The 26,954-nt window shown below is 34.8% G+C and overlaps 1 protein-coding gene across 1 annotated transcript in view; it reads right to left on the bottom strand.

The window, feature by feature from the left end:
* CCDC141 (coiled-coil domain containing 141) overlaps positions 1 to 26,728 on the bottom strand; it is a 63,595-nt gene extending 36,867 nt beyond the window's left edge. Inside the window, exons 1-11 of the mRNA XM_021400603.1 lie at positions 26,498 to 26,728; positions 24,819 to 24,941; positions 17,243 to 17,434; positions 15,449 to 15,557; positions 14,957 to 15,210; positions 11,844 to 11,963; positions 11,299 to 11,493; positions 6,972 to 7,135; positions 3,482 to 3,623; positions 1,735 to 1,854; positions 224 to 415 (exon numbers count right to left, since the gene is read on the bottom strand). Coding sequence (XP_021256278.1) covers positions 224 to 415; positions 1,735 to 1,854; positions 3,482 to 3,623; positions 6,972 to 7,135; positions 11,299 to 11,493; positions 11,844 to 11,963; positions 14,957 to 15,210; positions 15,449 to 15,557; positions 17,243 to 17,434; positions 24,819 to 24,941; positions 26,498 to 26,599 — 1,713 coding nt within the window. The 5' untranslated portion in view covers positions 26,600 to 26,728. The remainder of the gene's footprint in view (positions 1 to 223; positions 416 to 1,734; positions 1,855 to 3,481; positions 3,624 to 6,971; positions 7,136 to 11,298; positions 11,494 to 11,843; positions 11,964 to 14,956; positions 15,211 to 15,448; positions 15,558 to 17,242; positions 17,435 to 24,818; positions 24,942 to 26,497) is intronic.

Below are 26,954 nucleotides of genomic sequence, written 5' to 3'. Positions count from 1 at the left end.
CTAGAAAATCTGTACATAGGCTAATTATTATGGTGATGAAAGTTCAACGATCAGGGCCACTTGCCCAGATGGTACAGATCTCCTTTAAAGCAGAAAGAAGCTTACAAATACTTGTAGTGCTTCCATGGCACAGCACCTACAGGATTTGTGTTATCTAAAAGAAAGCAAATGTTTTTGCTACAAGATTTTTACCATTGAAACAGAATAAGTATGAAGCCTGTACCTCCATTGATGACTTTAAAAAGGCCACATAAGTTGTTAGGATTTCTATTTTTGTGCTAATATTTCTTTCAATTTTTTTCAGTTCTTCATTCAAAAAGACAGTTTTGCTATTAAAAGATGCCAATTGCTCAGGTTCAAACTCTTTCATGTCTTTGATGATTTCTTCAGCTTCTTCCAGTTCATGTGAAGTTTCCTTTCAAGGCACAAGTGTAGAACAAAATGCATAATGACTACAAAGCATTTGTGAATATTGATAACACATTGTTAATTTTCACTAGCACCACTTTTTTCTGTACAATTCAGTTCAGTTACTTAGTTGAAGAGCTCATTATGTCCATTACATGCTGAAATAAACCATTTCTTTCTTCCAACATTTTAACAATAAGAATCATAGAATCATAGAATGGCCTGGGTTGAAAAGGACCTCAAGGATCATCGAGTCTCAACCCCCCTGCTAAGTGCAGGGTCGCCAACCACTAGACCAGGCTGCCCAGAGCCACGTCCAGTCTGGCCTTGAATGCCTCCAGGGACGGGGCATCCACAACCTCCCTGGGCAACCTGTTCCAGTGTGTCACCACCCTCTGTGTGAAAAACTTCCTCCTAATATCTAACCTAAATCTCCCCTGTCTCAGTTTAAAACCATTCTCCCTTGTCCTATCGCTATCTACCCTCACAAACAAGCGATCCCCCTCCTGTTTATATGCTCCCTTCAAGTATTGGAAGGCCACAATGAGGTCTCCCTGGAGCCTTCTCTTCTCCAAACTAAACAAGCCCAGTTCCCTCAACCTTTCCTCATAGGAGAGGTGCTCCAGCCCTCTGATCATCTTGGTCGCCCTCCTCTGCACTCGTTCCAAGAGCTCCACGTCCTTCTTGTGCTGGGGGCCCCAGGCCTGGACGCAGTACTCCAGATGGGGCCTCACAAGAGCCGAGTAGAGGGGAACCACCACCTCCCTCTCCCTGCTGACCACTCCTCTTTTAATACAGCCCAGAACATAGTTGGCCTTCCGGGCTGCCAGCGCACACTGCTGGCTCATGTCCAGCTTCTCGTCCACCAGGACCCCCAAGTCCTTCTCCACAGGGCTGCTCTCGAGGAGTTCTTCGCCCAGGTTGTATAAATACCTGGGATTGCCCCCGGCCCAAGTGCAGCAAAGAACTATGTATGAAGATGAAAATAGCCTTTTACATTGGAAAGGAATAGGAATCTCAGTATTCAGATGAAGTTAGCCACTTCACAAAGCAAGAACGAAAACAATAAAAGCGTTCCATAAGGGAACACTGCCAACCAGAACCGATACATTACCATTCATAAACAGTAAAACCTAATTTTCTGAATTGATTTTCTGAGTCCAACTCCCCCTTAGCAGCTTCTGTTTGATACCTATTTCTATGAACTGTGAACTATGTCCATTCTAGAGTATGACTGGGTCTTCGTAAGGCTACTGCTGTAATTGCTGCATTTATATCTAAAAATATTTAACGTTATTTAATCTGCAAATATGATTTTTTTTTTACCTTTATTTGATTAGCCAGCTCAAGGTGTTCATTCAAAATTCTTTCTGACTCAGACAGATGGGAACCGATCTCCACATCAACTGCGAGCACTGAGGTGATTTTTTTAACGGACTGTGATACCTTTTTTTGAAAGCATTATTTATATAGTTAGTTTACAAAAATAGACAAGTATAGGAAATCACTTTAAAGGGAAAAAAAGAGAAGTAACGCTTATCTGGTACTGTTTCAATTTTGTACTATGTGTAGTCAGAGAAATTCAGAATAAAATCCTACTATTTCACACCTAACAGTACAGTCAGAAATAGAAGAAAAAATTCCAATCTGCTCTCATTTTGCTGGCAGTTCTTTTCTTTGTCCCAGGAATTCCAGGCTTGTTAATTCAATAAGACAACTGTATTAAAATCTAAGTATGACCATGTTGCCATAAGTACTTGTATTTTGTTCTATTTTACAAAAGCACCACACAACTTTTTTTTTTTTTTTTTTTTTTTTCAGAAATTACATTTAAAGCTTCTCTGCCATGCCAAAAGATATGACTCATATACACAATGATTCATGTACACAACATTATTTCATTGTTGCTACAAATGAATCTCTGGACAGTTGAATTTAGCACTTTAGCATACACTGTGTTAGCAGAAGGTTGGAATGGAACATGTTTTGCTCTGGAGCAATATAATAATGAGCACAGTTCCATGTAATGAAAAATCATGTGTTAGAACTCAAATCTCTAAGAAGCTTTCTAATGGACAATTGGGAACAAACAGCAGTATTAAACCTATGGCAAAATTAGGGTATACTTTTTTGAGTAAGAACTACCTTCATTATTGAAGCTTTAGCTTAATAGTCATAATATGCTGCATCACCACTGCAAGACCTACAGCAGATATCAGCATTTCCTTTACTTTCAGCTAAATTCAACATTTTTTTCATAATATCATGTGGCCACTTACATGGCAAATGTGTTCTAAAGGGGTAAATTGTTTCAAATTATGTATCAGATTACAGTCTTAACTATTCACTCATCAAATCTGATTACTTTTTTTTTTTAAATTATTTTCTACATCCTGGGATTTTCTTCGTACAAATCTTGTTAAAAGATTTCACGGTTTTTTTTATGGCTGTTTTGTCTTAGTTTTAATTTACATATGGACACTATTTAGGAGACGTGACTATTTCACCTCTAACAAATCATTAAAAAGGTCTGCAGTACTAAAGAATATTTAACTTCTTAAAGAAGGTTGTGAACTTCTTAAAGCACGTTTTCATAAAATAAAAGAATTATTTTAGCAAACGGAATCCACTCTCCTTCTGCCTAACTGAAAATTTGCTGCACTTCACAGTCACCATGCTTATTAACCCTCAATTATGCCATAATTTTATTTCATTGCACAACAGATTAAAATAGAAGACAGAAACAGTATAGCGAACTTGTATGTGGGTCACAGTCCTGCATAATAATTGCTCACTTCTTTTCCAAAAGAACAAATTTTAATAGCACAATATCTAAGGTTTATTAAAAATAATTGGTTAAATGCTCTCATGGAAAAAAATTGCATTTTTCAGAACAGATTTAGGTTTATTGCTTCTGATAACAGCATTCAGCATTTTAACTACAGCATTGTGCTCTCTAGCAAACCAGTGTGCTATTTGTAATTGAGTCAAGTTCAATATTCACATAGCTAAATTATGGAAATGCAATGCACTGGTTGTGAATGCAATAGCATGAAGGCATGTTACAATATACCTTATTTAGATTATCTTCAAGTGAGGCAGTCCATTGTTGCTTCTTCAACATGAGTTCTTTATCATCTGGACACTGTCTGATTAGTTGATCCTCTTTTTTGTTAACATACTCTATGATTTTCTGAATCCCTATTACCCAAGAGCTAAAATGGATAAGTGCAACTGTTAGTATTTCTCAGTTTTGCTCAGCAATCAGGCTTTTAATGATTAAGCAAACAAACTTTCTGTTGATTTGTATGTCAAGAATTTTAAGCTGTGACCCTGTCAACGGTTTACGGGCGTTCGGCCCGGTTCCGTGACGAATGGGACAGGGGACCCATGCCCCGGGAAAAGGGAAAAGGGAAAGAAAAAAAAAAGGGTAAGGAGATGCACCTGAGAGCAAAGAACAGCGGCAACAATCTGAGCAGAAACAAACTAATTTACTAAATAGGATATCGGAATGCAAAACAATGCACTATAATACAATATAATTACAATTTAAGCTGATAAATCCAATACAGTGAGAAAGAATGTCCAAAAATCAAGGTACAAGAAAAGAAAAATAACCAAGAGAAATATTAAAGAGAACAACAACAAAATTGATAGCAAATAGTACACAGGGATGACATTTCCAAACAAATCATTTATTGCTAGCATAGATTGGCAGTTAGACTCACATGCTGTATATCCTGATCCACTGAGAAATACTTTATCTAATACACAGTTCAAATGATGTTAGTTATACTACCTAGAAACTCAGACCACAAAATGGAAAAGTCCTAAAAAGAGTAAAAACACATGGCATATCATTTCTACTATAAAAATAATGTTTTCTTTGGAATTTCAGTATTATTATGGTAGGCAAAGAAAGAATGTTTTGTACATTGTAAGCCAATATTTCTTTAAAGATGCTATTTTAACAGGAGAAAAAAAAATCAGCTGACAAGACAATTGCTCCTCTTATTTAAAAAATTTAGTATCAGGTAAGCAATTCACAATCTGATGTTTGAGGCAATTCTCTTCAAATCGTGAAGAGCTTATGCATATAATCAAGATCTGAAGTTCTGAAACCCAGAAATCAACTGATTTACTACTGAAATTTAATCATCATGAGATTCTCTTGTTAGACAACATTCAAAATACATTTTTTTATTAGTTTAGTTCCATCATAAGCTTACTTTTATGCATATACTTATTCAAGATTTCTTCCTTTGCCCTTGAAAGTTAAAGAAAAAATTCTGCTGGCTTTAGATAGGACTCAAGAGATATATTAAACATACTTTTTTTTTGCTGCATTCCCATTTTTCTAGCTGGTTTTAATTCAAAAACATATGAGCTCAAAAATCAGATTTACCATTATCTTTATTTGAGATATTCTAGGGTCTATAGGTACTGCCTTCTATCCAGTTCTGATTCTCTTCTAGTGTATTTTCAGTATTTTAACTTACTTGGACTACAATTTAGCATAAGGCTGTAATGTGCTTTAAGAGCATTTGAAAGTGGTACAGAAATAACATCGTATTTCTTCATTTATACTGTAAGTTGGGTCAGTGTCACTAGCCTTAAGTCCTCCCTCTGTACGTGTGTATCAGTACCAGACTTTTAAAATAATAAACTACCAGAGCTGTGTTAAACTGTGCATGTAAATTGAGTGGGTCATAGAAATGAAAATAACAAAACAATGCAGAAACCCATTTACATTTTAATTCTCTTAATGTTTAAAACTTTCTCTTTGTTCAGTGTTCTACATTAGTAATGCACATGGCAGTCACTCTGACATTGCATTAAAATGGATTTTCCTGTATTGTGATTAGGAAGACAGAACATCATCATGGGAAAATCAGCAAGGTGTTAACCAGCTTGAGCAAGGTCAAATGGCTCCCTCTCTTTATTAATCAGTGTATCTTCTGTAAAAGTGAACAGTCTGGTCTGTTATTTAAAACTACTAGTTGTCTAAGTAGCAGAAGATGCAATACTTTTTCCTCTGGCATATATGGGGAAGCAATTCTAAAATTACTGTGCTCCAACTTGTCCTTCAAGGACTTGGAAGCTATTTTTGAATTCCACGCCAATTTCTTCTGACTGTCATCTGGATCAAGAATTCCACCAGATGACACTTAACAGCTATATATTTTATTGTCAGATTATACTTTCTTGTTTCTCCTATGGCAAAGCTAAAATTTTCCAGGTCCATATGTTTAACTCCCTTCAAATAGGGACTGCCATATTCCTCAGGATTTTCAAACATTGCTGTATAGGAAATGGGAAGACTGTAAAGGCAGTTATGACCATCAACGATCTGTGCAATAATGTAAAAATGGTAGTCAGGTTTTAGTCTTGATAGGTGTCCTGTTTTCTGTCCAAATCTTCCTTCTTTGACCTTTAGCTGTTCATACAAAGCTGCTTGTCTCATTAGGTTAATCACTGGCCAATATTTAAGGATACCACACTGTTCATACAGGAGAAGAACAGAGGGCTCTCTTCCCTCTTTCAAAAGAGTAATTTTTTCTGGGGGAAATATAAACACCTTATCACATTTGTTAACGTAACTCATTGTGTCGGTCATTACTAATCTTGGCTAGATATAAGTAAAACATGTCTCATACAGAGAGTGCTTACTACCGGAACAGACTGCCTAAGAGGATTTTTTCTAGGGGTGACAGGGTGACAGGAGATTATGTCCCAGATACGTTTTTTCTTTCTTTTTTTTTTTTTCCCCCCCGAAGTCGTACATAGAATTTCAGTTGCTGCACTGAAGCAAGTCTATCCAAAGTTCAAGAATAATTAAGTGACATAAGCATTTAATGGCAAGGTAGATCTGTCTAACAGACCACTAGATAACAATCAACCATGAACATCCATTCTTTGAAGTACAACTCATCAGCATAAATGATCATCATTTTTATTGCACCAGCCTGATAAGTAGGAGATATTAAGCAACAGAACTGATTTTAAACAAAGTTATGATTTACATCAGTGTAAAAATAAACGAACATAAAATGTGCTGTAATAACAAAAGAAGAAAAAAGTGATTTGATGCATGAATTAAGACTACTGAACAAAGAAACTTCCGTACGTTCTGCATTTTGCTTAACACCTGCATTGTTGTCTTGCATCAAATCTCATTATAACTACCATGAGAACAAGTTTCAAAATGTCTAAAAGGATCACACTGGGTGACAGGATGTGTTCATATCTGTTGACATTTTATTTTGATTAACATATGCATATTTTTTCAAACTGTTAACCACTTCTGGATGTCCTAACTTACCAATTCCACTATTTGACACAGCTTTTAAAAGTAGCATGTAGTATCCCCAAGATTTTTTTTAAAGAGACTGGTTTGTTTAAATGTCAACAGCAAGATATGAAAGATAGGCAGAAACAGTCGTTTAGAATCACATCTGCTTAACTGACCTCTCTGGCTATAAAGAAATGATTTTAACTAGTGGAGTTGTAATGCAATAGGTAGATATGGAGCAATGCAGCAATATGAAAAATAAAGAGAATACCTGTGAGAGTCTGCTTTATCAATTAAAGTTTGTCCTTTTTGCAAAGTACTTGCTGTGCAGCCTTTAATTTCTTCCTTTAATTTGTCATACTTCATTGACAGGACAGGTAAACTCAACCCTTCTGAATTAAAGATTTTAAAGTAATTCTCAAGAGCATCAAGTGCCTGAAAAAAAAAACAACTTTTGTCAGTATTTCTATTTAAACATGTCCACACATGCATTTATATAAACAGATGATCAAAGGTCAAGCAATATTTCCCAGTTCTTCGGTTTCCCCATTCTTTAGGACAACAATGTTTTAATTTAGGGTGTGATACTGACTTAGTTTTCATAGAATAAAACATAATTCAACAAAATTTAATACAATTATGAGCATGTAAAATCATGTTTACTTTGAATTTAAAGCTACTCAATTTTCAGCAATTATCAAGATACTGAAGCAGAACCAAAATAGCAACAGTAATACAACTGATACTGTTAGCACTCTGTGGAAGCACACTCTTAAGTACCTTTACCAATGTTTATCCTTTTTAATGTTTTAAATATATTGAATGTGATTCTAACAATCAAATCATAACTATTATTATTATTATTATTAGAAATGTAGGGTTTTATTTTGCAAGCATGCATCTTGGATTTTCTTACAGCACCTATTCACTGTTTGCTTTAAAGCAAGAAGTTTCTCATTCAAATACCAGAAGAAAGTGACAAAAGTATTCTGCCTTTCAAAGCAGAATAAAGACAACATTTCAATACTCCATTATTAAAGCCACTAAATAGTAATTCTAGTGAAATAGAAATGGACCTAAGCCTACTAAGCCTACTACTATAATTAGAATCCTAGCAGAAGCATCATATCCTCTTAGATACTTTTAAGGCTTTAAACAACAGAATAGCTTGAGATCTAAATAATGCAAGGCAGCAGACAACATCTAATAGTATTAATTTCCCATTTAACATACATATTTACTTAACAAAGTAAAAAATATAATGAATATAACATGTACTACACAATATATATGTATTTAAAAGGAAATCATCAATGAATCTTGAATTCTATGTAAACCTCTATATCATGCTTTCAGTTTTAATCTAATGAATAATTTTATAGACTGATAGTCTGAAAATATAGCACTTTTGAAGTCTTAGCTTATCAATGGGAGAAATTCTGAGGAACAATAAAGCTACAGGTATAGTAAAATTCTATCTTTATTTGTGTCAAAACATTACTACATAAGAAAGGAAGAATTAGTATTTGCTTTAAAAACTTCTGCAAGGTTTTACATTCTTCCAGATGCACAGAACTGGAATTTAGTGAATACTGAATTGAATAAAAAACTGAAAAGTGAAAATTCGATGAGATTCACAAGGGACAATATGATCCAGCTTGTTCCAGCACATTACGTATAAACTAAAAACTCAGCAGCTGAGAATGAAGCCTTTATTGCTGACTCAAAATAGCAAGGGTAGATGTTTGAGAGAGTTCAGACAACTGAAATCTAACACAACAAAAATGAAGGAAAATAAAGAAAACAGGATGAGCAAAGTTAGAATAATAAGTACTACTAGTTAACATATTTAGCTAGGTAGACAGAAAATGTAACAGTCTTAAAATGAAACCTTAAGTTATATTTTACTGCCACTGCTACATGTTTATCAAAGAGCAACTCGAGCAGAACGGCAACTGGTCAAGGATACATTAAAAGATGAAGGAAAAAATTATCTGTTCTCTGCAGGTTCTCTTCCTAAGCATAACTGAATGCTTTGTACGTTCATCAATCGGCATCTCCAAGAATAATATAAAACTTCAATGGGTTGCACTGCCTTCCTTCTCAGCACTGTTGCTACTTAGATCAACTTAAGGCTGCTGTCACAAATAATGATTTATGATTCCTCATGTTCAACTTCAGCTGCAAGTGAGAGCAAGACATTATCTTGATTGACTTTTTCCATAGCAGCTGCAGCACTCATCGGCAGCCTTGTATGTCCTCCTCTTCTGCACTATATCCTAATTCAGGCTTTCAACAGCTCAGCTAAATCAACATTAAACAATGCACAAAAAGACAGCCTTCTACCTCTGTCTCACTCACTTTTGAAGATTAGCAGACGTATGTATCTGTTTTGCAATAGATTAAGTGTAGGATGGCATAGACAACAATATGAAAAAAGCATCAAGTCTGCCTGAAACGGTGGTACAAGAGCATTAATTAAATGATTTTTTAAGAAATTGTGGCATTGATCTGAATAGCTGACAACATAAATATTTTGTAACTTATATATTAAAGCAGATGCAGAAGAGTTATAAGTGATTGAAATGCTTAACAGCACAACGTGAACACTGAATTTTCTTTGTTTTTCACTTTAATTCTTTGATTTTAAAAAATCAAATATCGCTAAAAATCAAAATATTCTTCAGCCACCTATCACAGTTTTGAGATCTTTTAGGGGAAATAAAGGGATATAGTCCCTTTGTATATCCTCTGCCTCTCTACTGACATCTGGCTCTGCATAGTTGTCTTGCTTTCAAAATCCTGTGCCTTTTCTATTGCTTCTCTGTATTTTCTTCTGCTTTACTAATTAAAAAGACCAAAAGAAAGTAAAGCACTTCTACTTGTGATGTATACCTGCATCTAGAAACTTAAACAGAAGTTTCATTAGATAGTGCAGATGTGTATTCCAATCCCCACAGCTGCATGCAGACAGTACTCCAGCTGTAAGACAGCCCTGCATGTTTTCTTTAAAGCTAGTTACTATCCATAACATCTTAAATGAATTTTTTAAAAATTATTTTGGACTGGCACTTTGGAGGAAAAATAAGCAGTATCTGCAGTTAGAAATATATTTGGCCTGGAGTTCTACATCAGAAGTTACATTTTGAACTAATGTGTGTGCCCAAGCATGAGATACTCCTAACTAGAAACATGACTTTGCAAACATACTGAGCTCAGTAAAAGCCTTACTTACTTACTTAAAGCTGTCCAAGTAAATGTTCTCAAGCTTTTGCCTTACCAAAGCAATGTCTGTTTATTCCAGGTATAATTTCCCAAGAGTTCTCAGAGGATAGCTACATACAGATCCTAGTGCAGAAAGTCAAACTGAAGATAACCACACAGACATAGAAACTGATTGATAAAGGAAAGCTCAGCAAAAGCCTACCAAAGAGCGCAAAAGATCAGAAAAGAGCCAAGGAGCTCGCCAAAATGGAGGCAAATGCACACCACAACTTAAAAACACAAACACAATGAAAGTATTATGCTTTTAAGCTACTGAGAAGTAGTACATGTGTTTTTCTCAGTGTTATAAAATGAATAAATCAATGAGAGATATAAAATCTAAAAAGCATTGTTCTGAACAACGAATACTCTGCCCTTTACATGTAAAAAAGTGCCCAGAATTTCAAGTTATGCCCTCAGAACAATTGAAAATGCCTCTTTTTCTGATCTATAATAATTCATTTTTAATGCACAAGAGGAGCTGGTCTTGTTTTATTTGTTTTTACACATCCAATGGTGTGCTGAGCAGACACACAAGTGGTAGTGCTGTTTCTGATAGGCACTTCTGTCAAGCACAGGCCTGTATTCTGAAAAGATGCTGCCTTTGTTTTCATAGCAATAGACATATACTCACGTAGCTCCTTATCTACACTAGAGGGGGTTCACTGTCACCAGCAAGTTTTGCCCTGTTAACGCCTGCCCTTCTCAGTTTCCTCATTATAAATGAGAGCAAGAAAGATCACTTATTGGAGCAAAATATCTCTCCCACTTCAAAGATCTGTAAATAATTTCAATCCTTAATATTGTTTCCATGTTGTTTAAACAGAAAAGTCCAAAGTAACTGATCACAGGTTAAAAGATAAATGATTACAGCCCCACCTGGTGCTCAAAATAAAAATTAGTGCAGGCAATGCCACCTTAAAGTTGTTTTGTCAACACATATAATAGATATATTTAGTTTGTTGTTGGAGTTACCCCTGGAAATGATCTGCTCTATAAAGCTTCTATAAATGATCTAGAAACAACATGATTTAAAAATTACAGAAGACCATTTACTCTTCAGCCACCATAAAATAGAAAATCAGTTAGAAAAGTTTATAACTAAAAAAGCTTTGGAAAAAAATTGCATTATTAATACTACTAGATGAACGTACCCATGAAGGACAAGTTTACTATAATATTGAAAAAGAGAGATTTAACATTTTAGGAATTATTTTAAATTTTGAGGTAATTTTCAATTCAAAATTGTTTTGCAAAATCCCAAATTTATCAGTCCGAAAGAGCACACTAATGTTTGTAGGATCACAGTATTATGGGCTTAGCTTTTTACCAACCTTGCCAGCAGTATTATAGAAATCATTGGCCTCTTGTAACAATGCTTTTCTCTTCTCCATATGGCAACACACTTCTTCCCGCAACAGATGGATTTTCTGATTTGAAAGGTTTAAATGTTCTTTTTCTGTATAGTCTTCTGAAAGCAAGATCCTAAGTGCTTCAGCCTCCAGTTGTTCAACAGCGGAGTTCCATTCCTAATAGGAAAAGCTCAGTTTTATACATAGGAAAGCAATATACCTTCAAAATAATCATATAAATACTGGAAAACATATATTGCATTTACAGGCCTGAAATGTATAACCTCTTGAAACTATTTCTTCCAGAACAAATTTCTCAGCAAATCACATTTCAGCACAGTTATCAGCAGTGGCATCTTACATTCTTTCACAGAGTTTCACAGGCAGAAGGAGTCACTATCTCAGACATACAGATGTATTTACCCTATGTACACATACTGTGTATCTACTCACACAGTAAATACTTGAGTTCATGTTTTCCTATTCTTTTTTAAAGTCAGTTCACTATCAATTATCATATTTCTTACTTTCACTCCGAATTCCATTTCTTTATGCTCTTGAAGTAACTCTTCATTTTCCAGTAATGATGAGCCTAGGTTTTGCTTGCAAATATAATCTCTGATGTTTTTCTTGTACCAAGATGTTACCTATAAAAATAATAAAAAGAATTACCAGCCAATGAAAGATTTGATAAATGTGTGTCCATTCTTTAGAGTATGTAGAAGAAAATTTCATTTACAAAGGAAGCCCTAAGTGTCATTCCTTTCCTTTTTCATTCTTAACGTTCCTGCCTTTATAAAAATATTTACGTTTGTATTGTCTTTAATGTTAATAAATGCAGAACAGAAGGGTCATGATGAAAATAAACATCTATTGAAATGCGTAACAAAACAGGGACAAAAATATATTCACAGAGGAACTTCATACATTTTAATGCATTAAACAACCATGTTCAGATTTTCTTCCGAACTGTGCAAGCTGAACTCTGTGCTTTCATTCTAGCTATTGAAACACTATGATGTGTACAGCTATTGGAAAAGACACAGGGTGCACCACAAGCAGATGTAGGTCACATTCAGACAATTATCTCCATCAGTGTTGGTGCATTAGCTACTGCTATGGATTTCTCCTCTCATATGTGCACTTACACATTTGGCTTTGAAGATAATTGTTACCAGTTGTTAAAATGAAGATCTCCATTTTTGATAATAGAAATATGCTTTCAAGCAAAGAAACAACAGAAACTTTCTATATCCCAATACACAGAAATACTTGTAGGCAATTAAGATCACAAACATACTAATTTACTATGGAAAGATTACAAGTGAAAAAAAAATTCCTGTATTTACATAGGTAAGATGTGATGACACCCTTTAATTCACTGAGCTACTATACTTGCTTTTTCAGTCAAACTGTCTTTAATAAAAAGAAAATAAAAATGTTGTGACTTACACCAAGATAGTTTGTTTTCTATAAATCTGTCTAGATAACCAGTGTGAGTATAGACACCTGTCCTCTGAATTTTACTCTGCTCCTACTTCTGCCCTTGATCCTACCACGGACCAAGTTTAGTTTCAGTTTTCTTACATATGGATGATTAGGTAGATAGAGAAAAATTATATTCATAAATCTTCCAAAGATAATTAATTACGCACAAAATAGGCCAATCTGTCTCCCATTTTCATTAATGATAGAGATTATCAGAAAATTAGATGCTGATGCTTCCAAAAGAGGAAGGTCAGATACCCTTCTTTAAATGAAAAATTATACGTTCCTGTATTAAAAATACTGATAAAGAAACATGTTATGATCATGCTTATAAGATTATCACATTCCAAATAGAAATTAAAGGAAGGTGCTGCATTTTTAGAAGCAGGTAGAGTGTAGTGATCTTTACATCTGTTTGGGTGTTTTCTTTTGTTTTGTTTTTGTTTTTTTTTTTTTTTTTAATGCAGACTTCTGCATTATGCAGAGGTAATTATGCACTGAAAAATAGAGGCAGTATAAAAAGCAAAAATCCACTCATATCCTATACAGCAGAGCTCATCTCCTGTACTCTGCTTTCTTTGTATCCCCTGAACTCTCATCAGTGTCAATGGGAGTTCAACATGCTGTTTTTATATACATAGCATCATTTGACATCAATACTTCAGTTCAAGTACAGAGACTAAAATACTACATTTCAAACCACTGAGAGGCTTTGAATTTCTGCCAGCAAATATACACATAACATCTTGGATATCAGAGGGATTAATTTTCTAGAAAGTCTCTAAAAGTTCATTTCCCAGCATTTTATTTAAATATGAATATATTATTTGCCCATAATGCAGGCATTACACCATTACACTCTGTGCAAAGGTTAAACATTATATTCCAATAAGCATGATATTAAACCTATTTGAATATATCCCTTCTAGTGTGTATTAACCTCAGCCTGGATGCAGGCAGGAGCTAACTAGTGGTTAACTCTCAGGTCCCTCTCTCTTGATGACCAGAAAACTTGCCAGCAGATAACAGTTTCTATTCTTACTCTTCACGACGTGAGCAGCTGCCTAGCAGGAAAAAGAAACATCTGCAAAGAAAACTCACTGCACAGTATTTTCAACCATACCCAAATTAGGATGAATCTGGTTACTCCCAAGCTCCATCTGGTTATCTATCTCCTGTCTGCTTACTCCCTTGCTTGAGGAGGATAAGTAGAAATCTAAGGTAGATTTCATTAAATCATGTGGCATTTACTATCTCAGGCAATGTAATTTTTTTTCCAAAAAGTGTTCTTGTATCCAAAAATCCTGTGCATATTTATCTCTTACTCTTCAGCAGCAAACTATTTCCATTTTCCATTCAAATGTTACTCTGTTTCAAGACTATGCAATAACACTGGTAAAGTCAGGTAGTACTTTTTAATACAAAGGTGTTTTTTTTTTTTTTTTTTGGCAAAATACAACATATTTTGAACCTACTGAGTTAAACTGATACTGGAAGTTCAGTTGCAGCTGTTGTAAATTTATTAGAATGCACAAAATTGAAAAAATAGACCTTTCCTTCTATGGGATAGAAAATACCCACATTGTATCATATTGTATATACGCAAAACTACAGGTAGTTGTGTTTTCTGAGTAAGGCGGTGCTTCTCAGTTTAAACAACCTCACAGACAAAGTTGGTGCCTATAGAATAGATTCTTTCCTTCATGTGATATAGTGGGAAACTATTTTGGAGGCAAGGAAGGAATACATAGGCATCACAATTACAACTGCGATGTCTGCAGTCCATACAAAATTTTAGTCTATTTACAAAACATCAAATATAACTCAGTTTTTATGTTCTTAGACTTTGGCAGTTAAATTTGCGTAAGTTCCCCCTTCTCAGAGTTTGGTTTAAAGTATCTCATATGGTAACTTACAGAAGGGATCCACATGATGGGAATATCACTTTTGAAGACGTTCAAAATAAATTACGAGGATGTCATCTTTATAAAGTGAAATATTCAAAAATTGTAATCTCATCAAACAGAAATGGCTTAGAGATATTGGATCAATAAATAATGAACTTCCCTTTCTGCAATAGTCTACTTTGAAACAGTTCCCAGAATTGTTATTTTATTTTTACTGTGACTTGCCTTACTATGATGCTTCTTACCTGGTTCTCTTGTTGATGCCACAGACAAATTTGTAGTACCTGCTCCAGACCTTGACGCTGATGCTTAAGAAATCTGTCCAGTTGTCTTCGCCTGTCTTGTAGCAGTTCAAGGAGATTGTCAATTTTCAAGCAGCTGCTCTGGGCTCCCTGAATCAGCTCAGGATTTGCATTTGGTCCCTCATGTTTGAATTCTTCGATGAATTCAGTTAGCTCTTGGCTTTTGTTCAAAAGTGCAAGTGATTTTTCCAAGAGCTCTGTAAGAATGGAAATTCATACGTGGAAAAAAAAAACACCATATAATTTGTAAATCTAGTACTGTTATTACAATTATAAAATTATATAATTTAAAATATTATTTTAAAACAGAACTTTTTCATATTTTGCCTAAGATTAAAAAAAAATACACAAAAGGGGTAAAAACTACACAAGGGAAGCAAAGTCATCCTTCAAGGAATTGGCCCACAATCACACCCTGTCAGGAGAATACTGTACCTTTTGTATGATGCTCTTGTTGCAGAAGGAGTTCTCTTAAAGTGTCAATATTATCAAATTCTTGAGCATTTTTCAAGAAATCTTCAACTTGGTCAATTTTGACAGCAAACTGCATTAGAAAAACAAAGTGTGGCAGGAAGCACAGTAAAATTGTCTTTCCCAGAACTCAATCATAATCCTTCTCCCAAGAATTTAATCTCTATTATAGGGCAAATTCATTGTAAGTTCTTGGAAAAAGGGTTTTCTTACTGACTGACAGCTACAGATTCTCAGTGCCTTTTCTACTGGAGTTCTCACTGATTGAGAGGATCCATAATTTGTCAGACTCAGAAATTACAGTTTGTCACTTTGTATGAGTACCTCAGAGTCTAGACACATATTCTGCATCTTAGCCAATCCTTAACAGTTGTATTGCTTCAACAGTGAAGAAACCAGCAGAGTTCATACTCATATTTCAGTGTAATAAAAGATGTTGAAACCCACAGTGAAATTAAGGAAAATTAAAAGTAAGTCCTGGATCTCTCTACCTTGTCTAATTTTCCAGATTTTCCTCTCTTGATCTGTATGCTATAAAAAAAATCCATCAGGCATTGACATTTGGGATTTTACTTGAATTTTCATTAAATTGTACTCTTGAGATAATGTTTGTGTTCCATCACAACATAACAGAAATTTCCCTTATCGCAGGTTGTCATTTAAAGAAAAACCTTTCCATAAGGAGTTTGAGTGATTCCTATTTAAATCAATATTGCATTTCTTCTTTTCAGCTAAATATAACGGGTATGATCTGTACTACTCTCTAGCTGCTGCATTTTGCTTTAATGATATAAGGTTGTTGCAGGGACAATTCAACCATCCCCTCAGGGATTTAGTGAGCACCAAGTCGACCTCCACTGATACAGAATTTTACAGTGGTACATATGCCACTGGATATTTCTTTGTACAATTACACATAGCCAGGACACAACAATTAGTAAGCCAATTGTTGATCTTACAGATTTTCCCTTGGAGCTCTCAGGACAGATAGCAGTAGAATATTTGCTTCTTTAATTTATACGTGGCCCTTAGCCATTGTTGAAAAAAAAAAAAATTATCAGAGGGATTTATTAAACTATTTAAGTTCCAGCGATGTGCAGATAATTGAAGGCAGAGAGCTACACAGAATAACTCTGCTTTAGCTCCTTGTGCATAGATGAGTTAGGATAACAGCCACAAAGAAGAACAGGGGAAAAGGAAAACATTTTGAAATCTGACTCCAGACATACTAAGATGTCTGGACACAGAAATCTTGAGTAAAGGACTGTCAAGTTACACTAATGTTTCATTTGCAAGCGTAATTACAGTAGCTGTACTTATATTACAGTGTAAAACCTTCAGTGTCTAATCATTACTAAGCATTGACAAAGACAGCTGAGAATTTAGCTCTTTCAATTCTGAATAATTTGAATCATAATGAATGAAAGAAACTCTAGAGCACATCCACTGAATTATGTGTTTTAGGTTTTTGTCCAGTTTTGTTTTTCACTGTCACTTTTCTGTCAAGTACAAACACTGGAAACATCACAATTATGATAATTCTTAAAGCCTACATACTTTTGTTTCATTTCATCTTAATCTATGCAGAAGGAGATAAAGGAAAGATGGATCAAGATAGTATTGTTTTCTTAATCAATTCAATTTCTAGGAATGCAATAACCACGTATAACATATATAACAGAGTAGAAATATAGTGAAAAGAGATCCTGTACAATGTGGGAGAATTCCAATTAAGAATCATTTGATCTGAATACAAACCTCCAGAGCATTTTCAAAGAACACTGAAGTAAGTTCCAGAAGTGCCTGTCTCTTCTCTAACATAACAATGAGGGCATCCCACGCATCCCCAAGTGTCTCTGCCATGGCATCGTACACCTGACTCTTCTCCTTGTTCTCCTCAGCAGCCTTGTCCGCTTCATGTAGCAAGTCCCACACCTGATCTTCCAAAGCCTGAGAAGAAAAAAAAAAAAAAGAAATCTGTAAATTGAACCCAAAACACTATGCTGATAGCAGGATACCTTTTCAGTGGATCTGAAATTATCCACAAGTCTCTCACTTGTGCCCTATTCCCAGCTCTTTGTGATTGTAGCATGTTTCACTGCCAGTTTCTGAATTTCTCCTGCATTTAAGAGGCAGTTTTATGAAATTTCATTTAAAAGGAAGTGTTAAGGTTATCATTTTATCATCATTTTATCTCTAAAATTTAGATTCAAAGTCTTTTACATCTACTTGAATGTAGGTCTTCCTGAAAGCAGAAGGAATGCAGATACTTTGGATTCTCTTTCGTACGTCATCATATTCTATTGACACCACAAGGAAAAGCAAAAAAGTTCAAAGCTTTAAAAGTTTTTCAATCTCTTCAATATTATCCATAAAAAGTGTAGATTGAGCACATTCATGAATTTTCCAAAAGACACCAATTACAGACAATGTCTCAAGTAGAGTTTGCTGCACTGCCAAAGCCAGACACCAAATAATAAATATTCTATTGTCAAGACAATAATTCTTTTGTGTTTTGTTCCCTTTAATAATGTCATCATGACAAAGATAACCGCTGGACCATTTTCAGCTTACATTAAAATCTTTAGTGTCAAGAAAATTGATGAGCATTTGTTGTATGCTCTTTTTTTCCTCCCATCTCAGATCTTCATTGGAGACGTGAATTAATAAAGTATCAATATCTGCTCTTCCTACAGATGTTATCAGACAAACATGTAATGGAAAAATAAATCTATATTAGACAAGTTCAAATCCATGATAAATCACTCTCACAACATAGAGAATACTGGAGACTAAGAAACTGGAAAGCTTGAAATCCTCCTAGCAATGCAAATTCTTAGCTTGAAGAGACTCATTAGTTCCCTCAAAAAGCAGCACTGTGAGAACAGTAATAATAAACTAAGGGATTTTTATTTCTTCACTGATAGAAATAGAATGAAATTACTTTAAATTATCTTTACACACAGCTATCTGAGAACAAAAAGTTGGAATTTTTCTTGGCTTTATCAAAACTGGATATGTGAAAGATATATCTGGCAAACTGCAATGGCAAAACCGGCATAAAACAAACCCACCTCACTCTGAATCATATAGAAAAGCCATTGTTAGCAGCAGCATGAATGTACGCTTATTGTTGGTGAGAAATCCAATAAAAATCCAGTGTTCTAGAGGAAAATACACACACTTTATTTTCAGCATATCAGAAATGGGAACTGATGCTTTCTACTCCTTCAGTGAACCTAGATCTTTTTGCCCTGTTGAATCCCCGTCCTGATAGCCTTATAGTACAAGAAAAGATCGAATCCCCCAAATGCTACCTATATTTAATTAGAAATCTAATTCATATATATTCAAAATGATGGATGCTGCCACACTAATGTAACTATTGATAGCAATTGCTTTATATTTCTATTATACCGTGATAAGAGTCAGAGCAGGAAAAGCAACTGGCCTTCAAAGTCTACTCCAAAGAACTGCAGTCATCTCTTATTCAAGAAAAAATATCTGATGATGTAAAGTAAGAGTTGCTGCAATTTTTTTTTCTAGTCAGAAAAATGATTATTACTAGAAATAAAAAGTAAGAACACTGACTCATGGTAATTTTTAAAATGACAGAGATTATGTGGATGTATAATTAAATCAAATATAAAAACCAGCTTCATCAAAACAATGATATTGGTCAGTTAAGGAACTAAGCTCATGAAAATTTTAAATGAAAAACAATCTTTCACTGCAGTCTTCAAGACAGTTCACTGAAATCTTTATTGCTTTTCCTTTCATTGGTTTGTATCATTATTTGTCAATTACTATCATGCAGTCAAAGCTATAAAATTGGGCTGCCCACATAATGCTGGATTTTACTAACTGCATATACAATCTCTTCAGAGCCCACAGAGCCTTTGCTCTTTGCTCAACCTTAAGAATAAGATAAAGCCCAAGTGTTGAATACCACATACTATTTGTATTGGATTAATCTTGCCCACCGATTTAAAGGAAGTTTTGTTTGTTTCCCAGAAAGAAATCTTCTGACAGACTGAGGGATGCTTAAAGGCCAAAGTGGGGAATGGGGCAGAGAAAAATCACAGAGCACATAAACAGAGGTTTCTAAATCCCTGTCCCACTTTAGTCCTCTCCCCCTTGCTAAACCAGACCTCTCCCCCTTGCATTTGTTGTAGAATAAAAGAAACATCGTGATAGAAGATGAATGAAATAAATACATAAAGATGCAGTTAGAATTTGGTAGGTAGCACTGATCTCATTCTTCCTAGACTTCCTTACTGTTTTGTATCTCAAGGATTTTATGTTAGCAAAATATTTACCTTTTCTTTCCTGAAGCTATTCATCAGATCAATAGGATTATCATAAAATGTACATTTCCCTCAAATACTCTCCAATTTCTTCTAAGGAGCTGATTGAACTGTGAGCAACTCCTGACTCAGCTCGAGTCAATGTAATTTATAACAAAAAATCATAATTTTCTGTAGTTTGTGCCAATGTGAACAACAGATTTAAATTATTAGTGATAATAGATGTAAGATCTTAGAAGTGAACATGAGATCAAAAACATTTGAACTTTCATCCCCTGTTAAGATTACACACCTGGTTCATCAAGTTCAGGCACCTGGGTCTAAGAAAAAAATTATTTTCGGCTGTCCACATCCTGAAGGTCAAAATCACATAGTACTGAGGCCCAGCTTCATATTCTTACAGTGAATAATGTAACTTAGATTTTTCAGTGTTGTCAGCATCTCCTCATTGAGATGCTTCAAAAAGTAATTTTTGTATATAAGTGTGGTTCTGAAATTGGTAGTTCCCAACTTGGAGCCCAGAATCAGAAAATGGCTTAGGTTGGAAGGAACATGAAAAACCATCTATTTCCAACACCCTGCTGTGGGCAGGGCTGACAGTGGAATTTTGTTTGTGCAAATTTTGAAACTGGTGAAAGAACTGAAAAAAGTGTTTATTGAATCCTAACCCCCCCCCCCTTTTTTTTAAATCACTTGCAAAAAACTATCTCTGTCATATGATGAAAAACAGTTGAACTTTGCAGCTAATTGCACGGTTGGGCACCTCAATAATTATGTGTAAATAGTGCAGATGAGTTTAACAAATAATTTATTCCATAAGAGATTTATTGAAAAATAATTATTATGAATCTATTTTTACTCTAACTGAAAGATATCAAATAATTACTTTAAAAATAATTAAAAACCTCCACACCTGTTATATCATTTCTCATTGAACTATGTAATTTTTTGAATTGTTTCCCATGGATATTAGCATGTGAATTATTGTTTGGGAATTTATGCTCTGTGAATCGAAGTAAACAAATTAATTAGCAGGAATCTTCAGGTACACGAGCCAAATTAATAGCCACATTGGTTTTAAAGTAAAGCCTGGATTTATTTCTGTTTTGGAGGACTCCTTCCACAGACAATTCCATGATTAAAAAGAGAACTCTGGAGACAAAACAAGAATGCTGCTGTTTGTCTTAGTGGGGATTTTAACATCATCATAACCAAAAGCATGGCAAAGGATGCACACATACTTTTTTAATGATCCAGAAAGCATTGGTATTGGGAGATGAGAAAACAATGAGGCAACATCTGATTTCCAGGTAGAGATTTTGTTGGAAACAACAGAATTATGGAGAATGGGGGAAAGGCATAGAAAGGTTTGTGTACACTGCAATCAATATTTTACCTCTAGAAGTTTAGTCTCCCAAGGTTTGGGGGGTTTCATTCTGCTGACATTTTTGAAATTGTAAGAAATGAGGCAGCAAATCATACATGTGTTTTTTTGTTGTTTTTTTTTCCATTTGCAAAAGACAAAGACTTGCTGAAGGTGATCTAAAACAAGGATGAAGCAAATGATGTGAAGGAGACATGCATAACATTACAGAATTTAATGTTTTCAACAAAACTGCTGCTGCTGCTATGGTCTAATATAGCAAAACAGCAACAGAATGTATTAGTGTAGAATCAGAGCATATTACATGACAATAGCGAGGGGTCAAGAGAAAGGGCTCTTGTTCCAAACCTGAGAACATTTACCTTTATTCTTAACCTTGCACAAGAGACATTTTATTTCAGTTCACAATGAATGCATAAGTGTCAGCAGCATCTGCTCCTGTGAAACAAATTCATCGTTATAAAAGAACCTATCACTCTTTAACAGTACAAGTGCCAAATTTATCTCCAAAGGAAAACAAGCCTGTATGTTTCCCTAAAGGAAACGCAAAGCATGAACATACTTTCCTAATCAACTAGATATCAATGAATAAAATTAAGTAACTGAACAATAGTTTGTTGCTTAAATCACTGTTGCTAAATAAGTTAAAATCCCGGGCTGCTAGGTGTCAGCATGTCAATTTAACAAAAAGAAATAGAATAATTTCCACTATAAAAGATTCACACATATAAATGAAATCTCCTTCTCAACTCATAAACATTTGAAATGAGGACCTTCTGAAAAGTTTTATTCTGCTTTTCATTTAAGATGTAAAGCGTTCCCTACTCCCAAATTAAACAGAACTTTCAGGCAGTAGAGAGTACGGAGTACTTCCTACCAAAGGAAATTATTTTGGATATGTTTTTTTTCCTCATGTCCCACTAATGTACAGGTACCAGTTTTTATCATGATAATTCAAAAGCAGAAAATAAATATTTTAAAAATTATTAATTAATCAGGTCTGCTCTGAATATACTTTGAAGTACAACCTGCACACCTGTATGTCAAACCGGTTATTTAGCAGTGGTTTTTTGTTTCTATTTTTTCTATTGTGTATGTGAGTGGGGTTTTTTTTTGTTATTTTTTTTTAGACACATGTTAACATTGCTGAGTCAATAATAGATCCCTGGAACTGGGATTACATTCCTTTTCCTGTAGCACCAGAAGTACTATAAACTGATTACAGGTCACTGTGCGAAATTTTGTCCTTCCTTACACCTGCAAAACTTCAATTTACAGGCTGAAAAAATAATTTGGCCTGAATATTTTGAACATAACTTACGAAACTTATATAGTGAAATGAGACTAATGAAGTTAAAAAATAAAAAAAACAACCACAAACATCTTCCCGTATAACATGGAATAAAGACATTATATGTCTACCTGCCAGCAAGGTCAAATACTCCACAGGTGCTTGCGCACTGACTCAAAACAATTCATTCATATTAATCATAATTCTCGGATGAAGTAGAACTAGCTTTACCTTCAAATCATCACCGCTCCATGAGTTTTTGCCTGTCCTGCATGTAAACTTAATTTTAAATCAGGCTGAATTAGTAAGCAAGGCAAATTTAAGCACATGGGTATCCAGAATCAGTATCTGACTGTCAGGAAACATTTACTTTGTGCTTTGTTTAATACTACAACAGAAGAGAAATTGAAAAAAAAAAACAAAAAACCACCAAACAAACAAACAAGAACAAAAACCATTCAAAGCTGTCTCAGTGTTTTACTTTAAATTCTGATGACTGAAAAATGCCACAACAGTTGCAACCATGCCTTAGGGATCCAAGAGGATCAATTCTTAATTATATTGTCTTCCTCTTGTACACTATTTGCAGCTCAAAAATTCAAAAATATAAAGATTCCATCATCCCTTCTTTTTAATGAACAACAGCAAAAAAAGTTTTTTCCTCTTGCTATACTGTCCTCTTGCTATACTGTAAATTTCTAATATTTTAAAACATTACAAGCAGATAAAAAGTGATGAAGCAGCTTTTAATATTCATCAAGGATTAATCATTGAAACAATCACCATTAAGATAACATTAGATGCAAGACATTTACTATTTTGAATGTAAAGGACTTGTCTGATGGATCGTTTCATTTTCAGAAATATGCTGCTCTAATAAGATATTTCTTATCTGCTCTACGGAACTGTAGGAGCGGTAGTTGTACCTGAGCACAAGACCTTAGCTTCATCTTTATCTTTTTTAGACTATTTATAATGCATTCCAAATGCAAAGACCTAAGAGCAAAAGTACATATAAGTTATAAACTGCCATAGACTACCATTGATAGAGTGAGATGGAACAAGTCAGTCAATTAATACAATAATTTGTGGTCTATATGAACGAATGAAAAGCTGCATTGGATAAGGCACCTGGGATATTGTTTATGTATTTGCACAATTTATTATTGCTAAAATTTATGAAATTATATTACTCACCAAGAGTAAAAGGCCAAATAGAATTACTGGACATCATCAAAACCATCTAACCATCTAGATACCATCTAACAAATGAAATTTTCAGTCATCACTCCTGTCCACATTTCTAAATACTTTTTTATCCTCTCATAAAGAATTAAATTTTTATCTCCATAGTTGTTGAAGACCAAAACATTACTACCTCTCATCTATCTTCACATAATTTATGCATATTCATGGACAAATGTTTAGTGGGAAAAAAATTCTATAATCAATATTATAAGAACTTTTGTTTTTCTTTTCCACTCTTTATTTATTTATTTATTTATTTACTATTAGAAGACAAACCAGCTTCTTCATATTGTCAGTGCACAAAGAACTCAGCTAATTCTGAGTTGTTCAAATGGGATACAGTACCTCGTTCCAAGAATGCCAGTGTTAGAAGGTGATAAAGATGAGGCACTTGCACAAATAAAGACCAGCAGAACCACCCACTGTGCTATCTAGTCGTTGTTTTTTTTTCCTGTATTTTCTTCCTTGGTAGTGTTTTTCTTCACATTATACAAATTCCATACTATATACCGTATTAGATTACATTCTCTACACATGGTTATTAAACTTTTCCATGTAAATATGTCCAGATTCTGCACTCGAAATTGCTATAAACTGATTTTAACTCTGTTAATTAGCCAAAATCTTCTTATTTCAAGACAATACCCCATGTTACAGTTTCATTTTTACCATAACTTACTCCAATTATTATTCAATAAAAACATGCCTCGAATATCTAGTTCACACTTGCAAAGTGCTTAGTTGTGTTTAAACTGTTATTACGTACCAATCAAACTTTTCACACCATTGGAGAATAAATAAAAAATGTGACATCCCATTACATTTAGCAGTAACTGAAGACTGTAGGAATTTTTCACTTGACAATAAAGTGGAAAAAAAATACAGCATCTTTGCTGCAGTTTGCAGAAAATAACAGTTATCAATGGGCATATTATTCAGTGCAGAGGCTTAAATTTGATCTACTACACTGAAAAACATAAACTATATTTTCTGTGTGGAGTTAACTAACAAACATCACAACAGGAGTCCCAGGCACCTACGTCAACAGTTCCATCTGAACTATAATGGCTTAATATATTTTTGTGTTGCTTTATCAGGTCTTACCTTAAGTTTAGTGAGGAGGAGTTCGTGATCTTGTAGTAGCTTTTTAGTTTCATCTTGATTGCTGCCAATTTCTAATAAATTTGGTGTTGATTCAGCCAGCTGAAGCTTCACCCATTTTCCACACTGTAATAAGTAAACAATGACAGGCTTCAGAAAAAGCAAACTTTCCTTCCATTATTTTCTCACGTAAACTCTCAGTTCATACATACTTTCTGTGGTCATAGGATGACAAGGACTCATAGACATGTATTTAGCAGCAGAATAAAGACACAGAGGGTAGAATACAAGCCTGACTTCACTCGAAGCAGGTATCACAATGACAGACGCTAGACTCGTCCAGTCTGCTGGGATTTTGGTTTTGCCTATGAAATGTACAATTATCACAATGAACCAAAAAGGTTTCTCCAGCTCATCTCCCATTTCAGCTGAAGACTGTGTAAATAGTTAAGGAAACTCATGGAGGAAGGAGGAACAAATTTTTCTGCAGATGCAGTAACTGTAATCTCATGTTTTACTTCTAGTACACAGATCGAACATAATTTATACTGAGTATATAGAGAGCTTACACAAAAAAGCAATAGGGGTAATTAATAGCTGTTGGAACAGGAACCCAAACAGCCATCTCTCATGCTGTCCTGGAAGATACAGAAAGAAAGGAAGCATAAGAGCATCCCAAAGCATAACTCTTTCCTTGCTGTGCTGCAGAACTGCTACAGCCTGAGAAATGCAAGTCAGGAAGGACGGTGACAAGGAACAAAGCAGTAACGTCACTGGGGTTAGGACACAAGGAGCCTACAGCACACAAGAGAAAAATGAACATTTCACAATAAATTTCAGCATCTTTGTAACAAAACTGCTGTCCTGTGGTAGCAGATGGAGGCTCCCAGGAAGCATAAAAATAGAAGACAGAACATTCCCACTTCCACAATTGAAGTAATCCCAATCCTGAATAATCATGCTAACTCGGTGACATCCTTGCCACATTATCTCCTAATTCTGCATTACAGAAAAACTCCAGGGACTGAGGACAGGGTACTTTCCAAGTTGCCTGAAGAACAAAGAATCAAACTGCCAAAAAATCCCAGCTTGGATCCAGTACCCAGCCATCCTTTAGGCATACAGCTTTATTCCATGTGCCAAATTTTATGCAAGTTGGGGGTGCAGATTCACAAACAGGCCTTCAGGTGCTCAAAAGTAAAGCTATATACACACACAAGGACTTCCATAAGAACACGTGGGAATATGAGTTCACAGCTTTCAAAAATAACCACTCATTATCATTTCTTGGCATTATTTTCAAACAAATTATCCTAAATAGATGTATACAATCTGCATTTGTGGAATTGGTAGGAATAATTTTACATAACAAGCAATCTTATTTTTAAAATAACTCTACTTGCAAATGAGTCTCCTCAAAAGGTAGCATTTGTGTTTATTAATACATTTATGTGGCACTCTGCATTTGTCTGTGACTTTTTAAATAGAGGAATTCTTTGCCTCTAATAAAAAATAAAAATTGTGAACAGAAACAAAGAGAGGAATCTCAGTTAGATATTGACTAAATTACCCTGCGTTATTGTTGTATGTTAACTATTCATTAGCGACGAATATTTAACAGAAGCAGTAACCACTGAGTAGCAGAGAGCTTAGAACAGACGTGTCAGCATTTGCTGCCTTACCTTAAGCACAGCTATAACGATACTGGCATTCCCGGCCTGAACAGCAACCGAACTGAGGGTTGTTGTAGAAAGCTTCTGCTCCAAACTGGCTTCATTTGACATGGTGTTTCAAAGAGGAACTTCATACATTAAAGCAGTCTTGGAAATGCTTGTGCAAGGTCCGCTCTTCATTTCAGAAAGCAACAAGCAGGGTTCCTTGGATTCATTCAGTGATAGAGCTCAGCTAACACTGATTACTCTGCCAAAAGGAAAGAACAGGAGGTTAAAAATAGACGGCTCCATTGAGTTTATCATTCTTGAGAGAGAGATTTGACACACCCCTAGTTTGGTAGCATTAATCTGCCTATTCTTTTTGTCACTATCTGAAGTGCAAAAGCTTGCTTCCATGAACACCATCCCATGCTGGGTAACCAAAGGAAAACAGTTTCTTAAAACAACTAGAAACCACTTTAATACT

Source organism: Numida meleagris, chromosome 5 (assembly GCF_002078875.1).
Source record: "Numida meleagris isolate 19003 breed g44 Domestic line chromosome 5, NumMel1.0, whole genome shotgun sequence".
NCBI classification, from domain to species: domain Eukaryota; kingdom Metazoa; phylum Chordata; class Aves; order Galliformes; family Numididae; genus Numida; species Numida meleagris.
The sequence above is the reverse complement of the archived record's forward strand: the minus strand, read 5'-3'. Positions and strand labels throughout refer to the sequence as shown.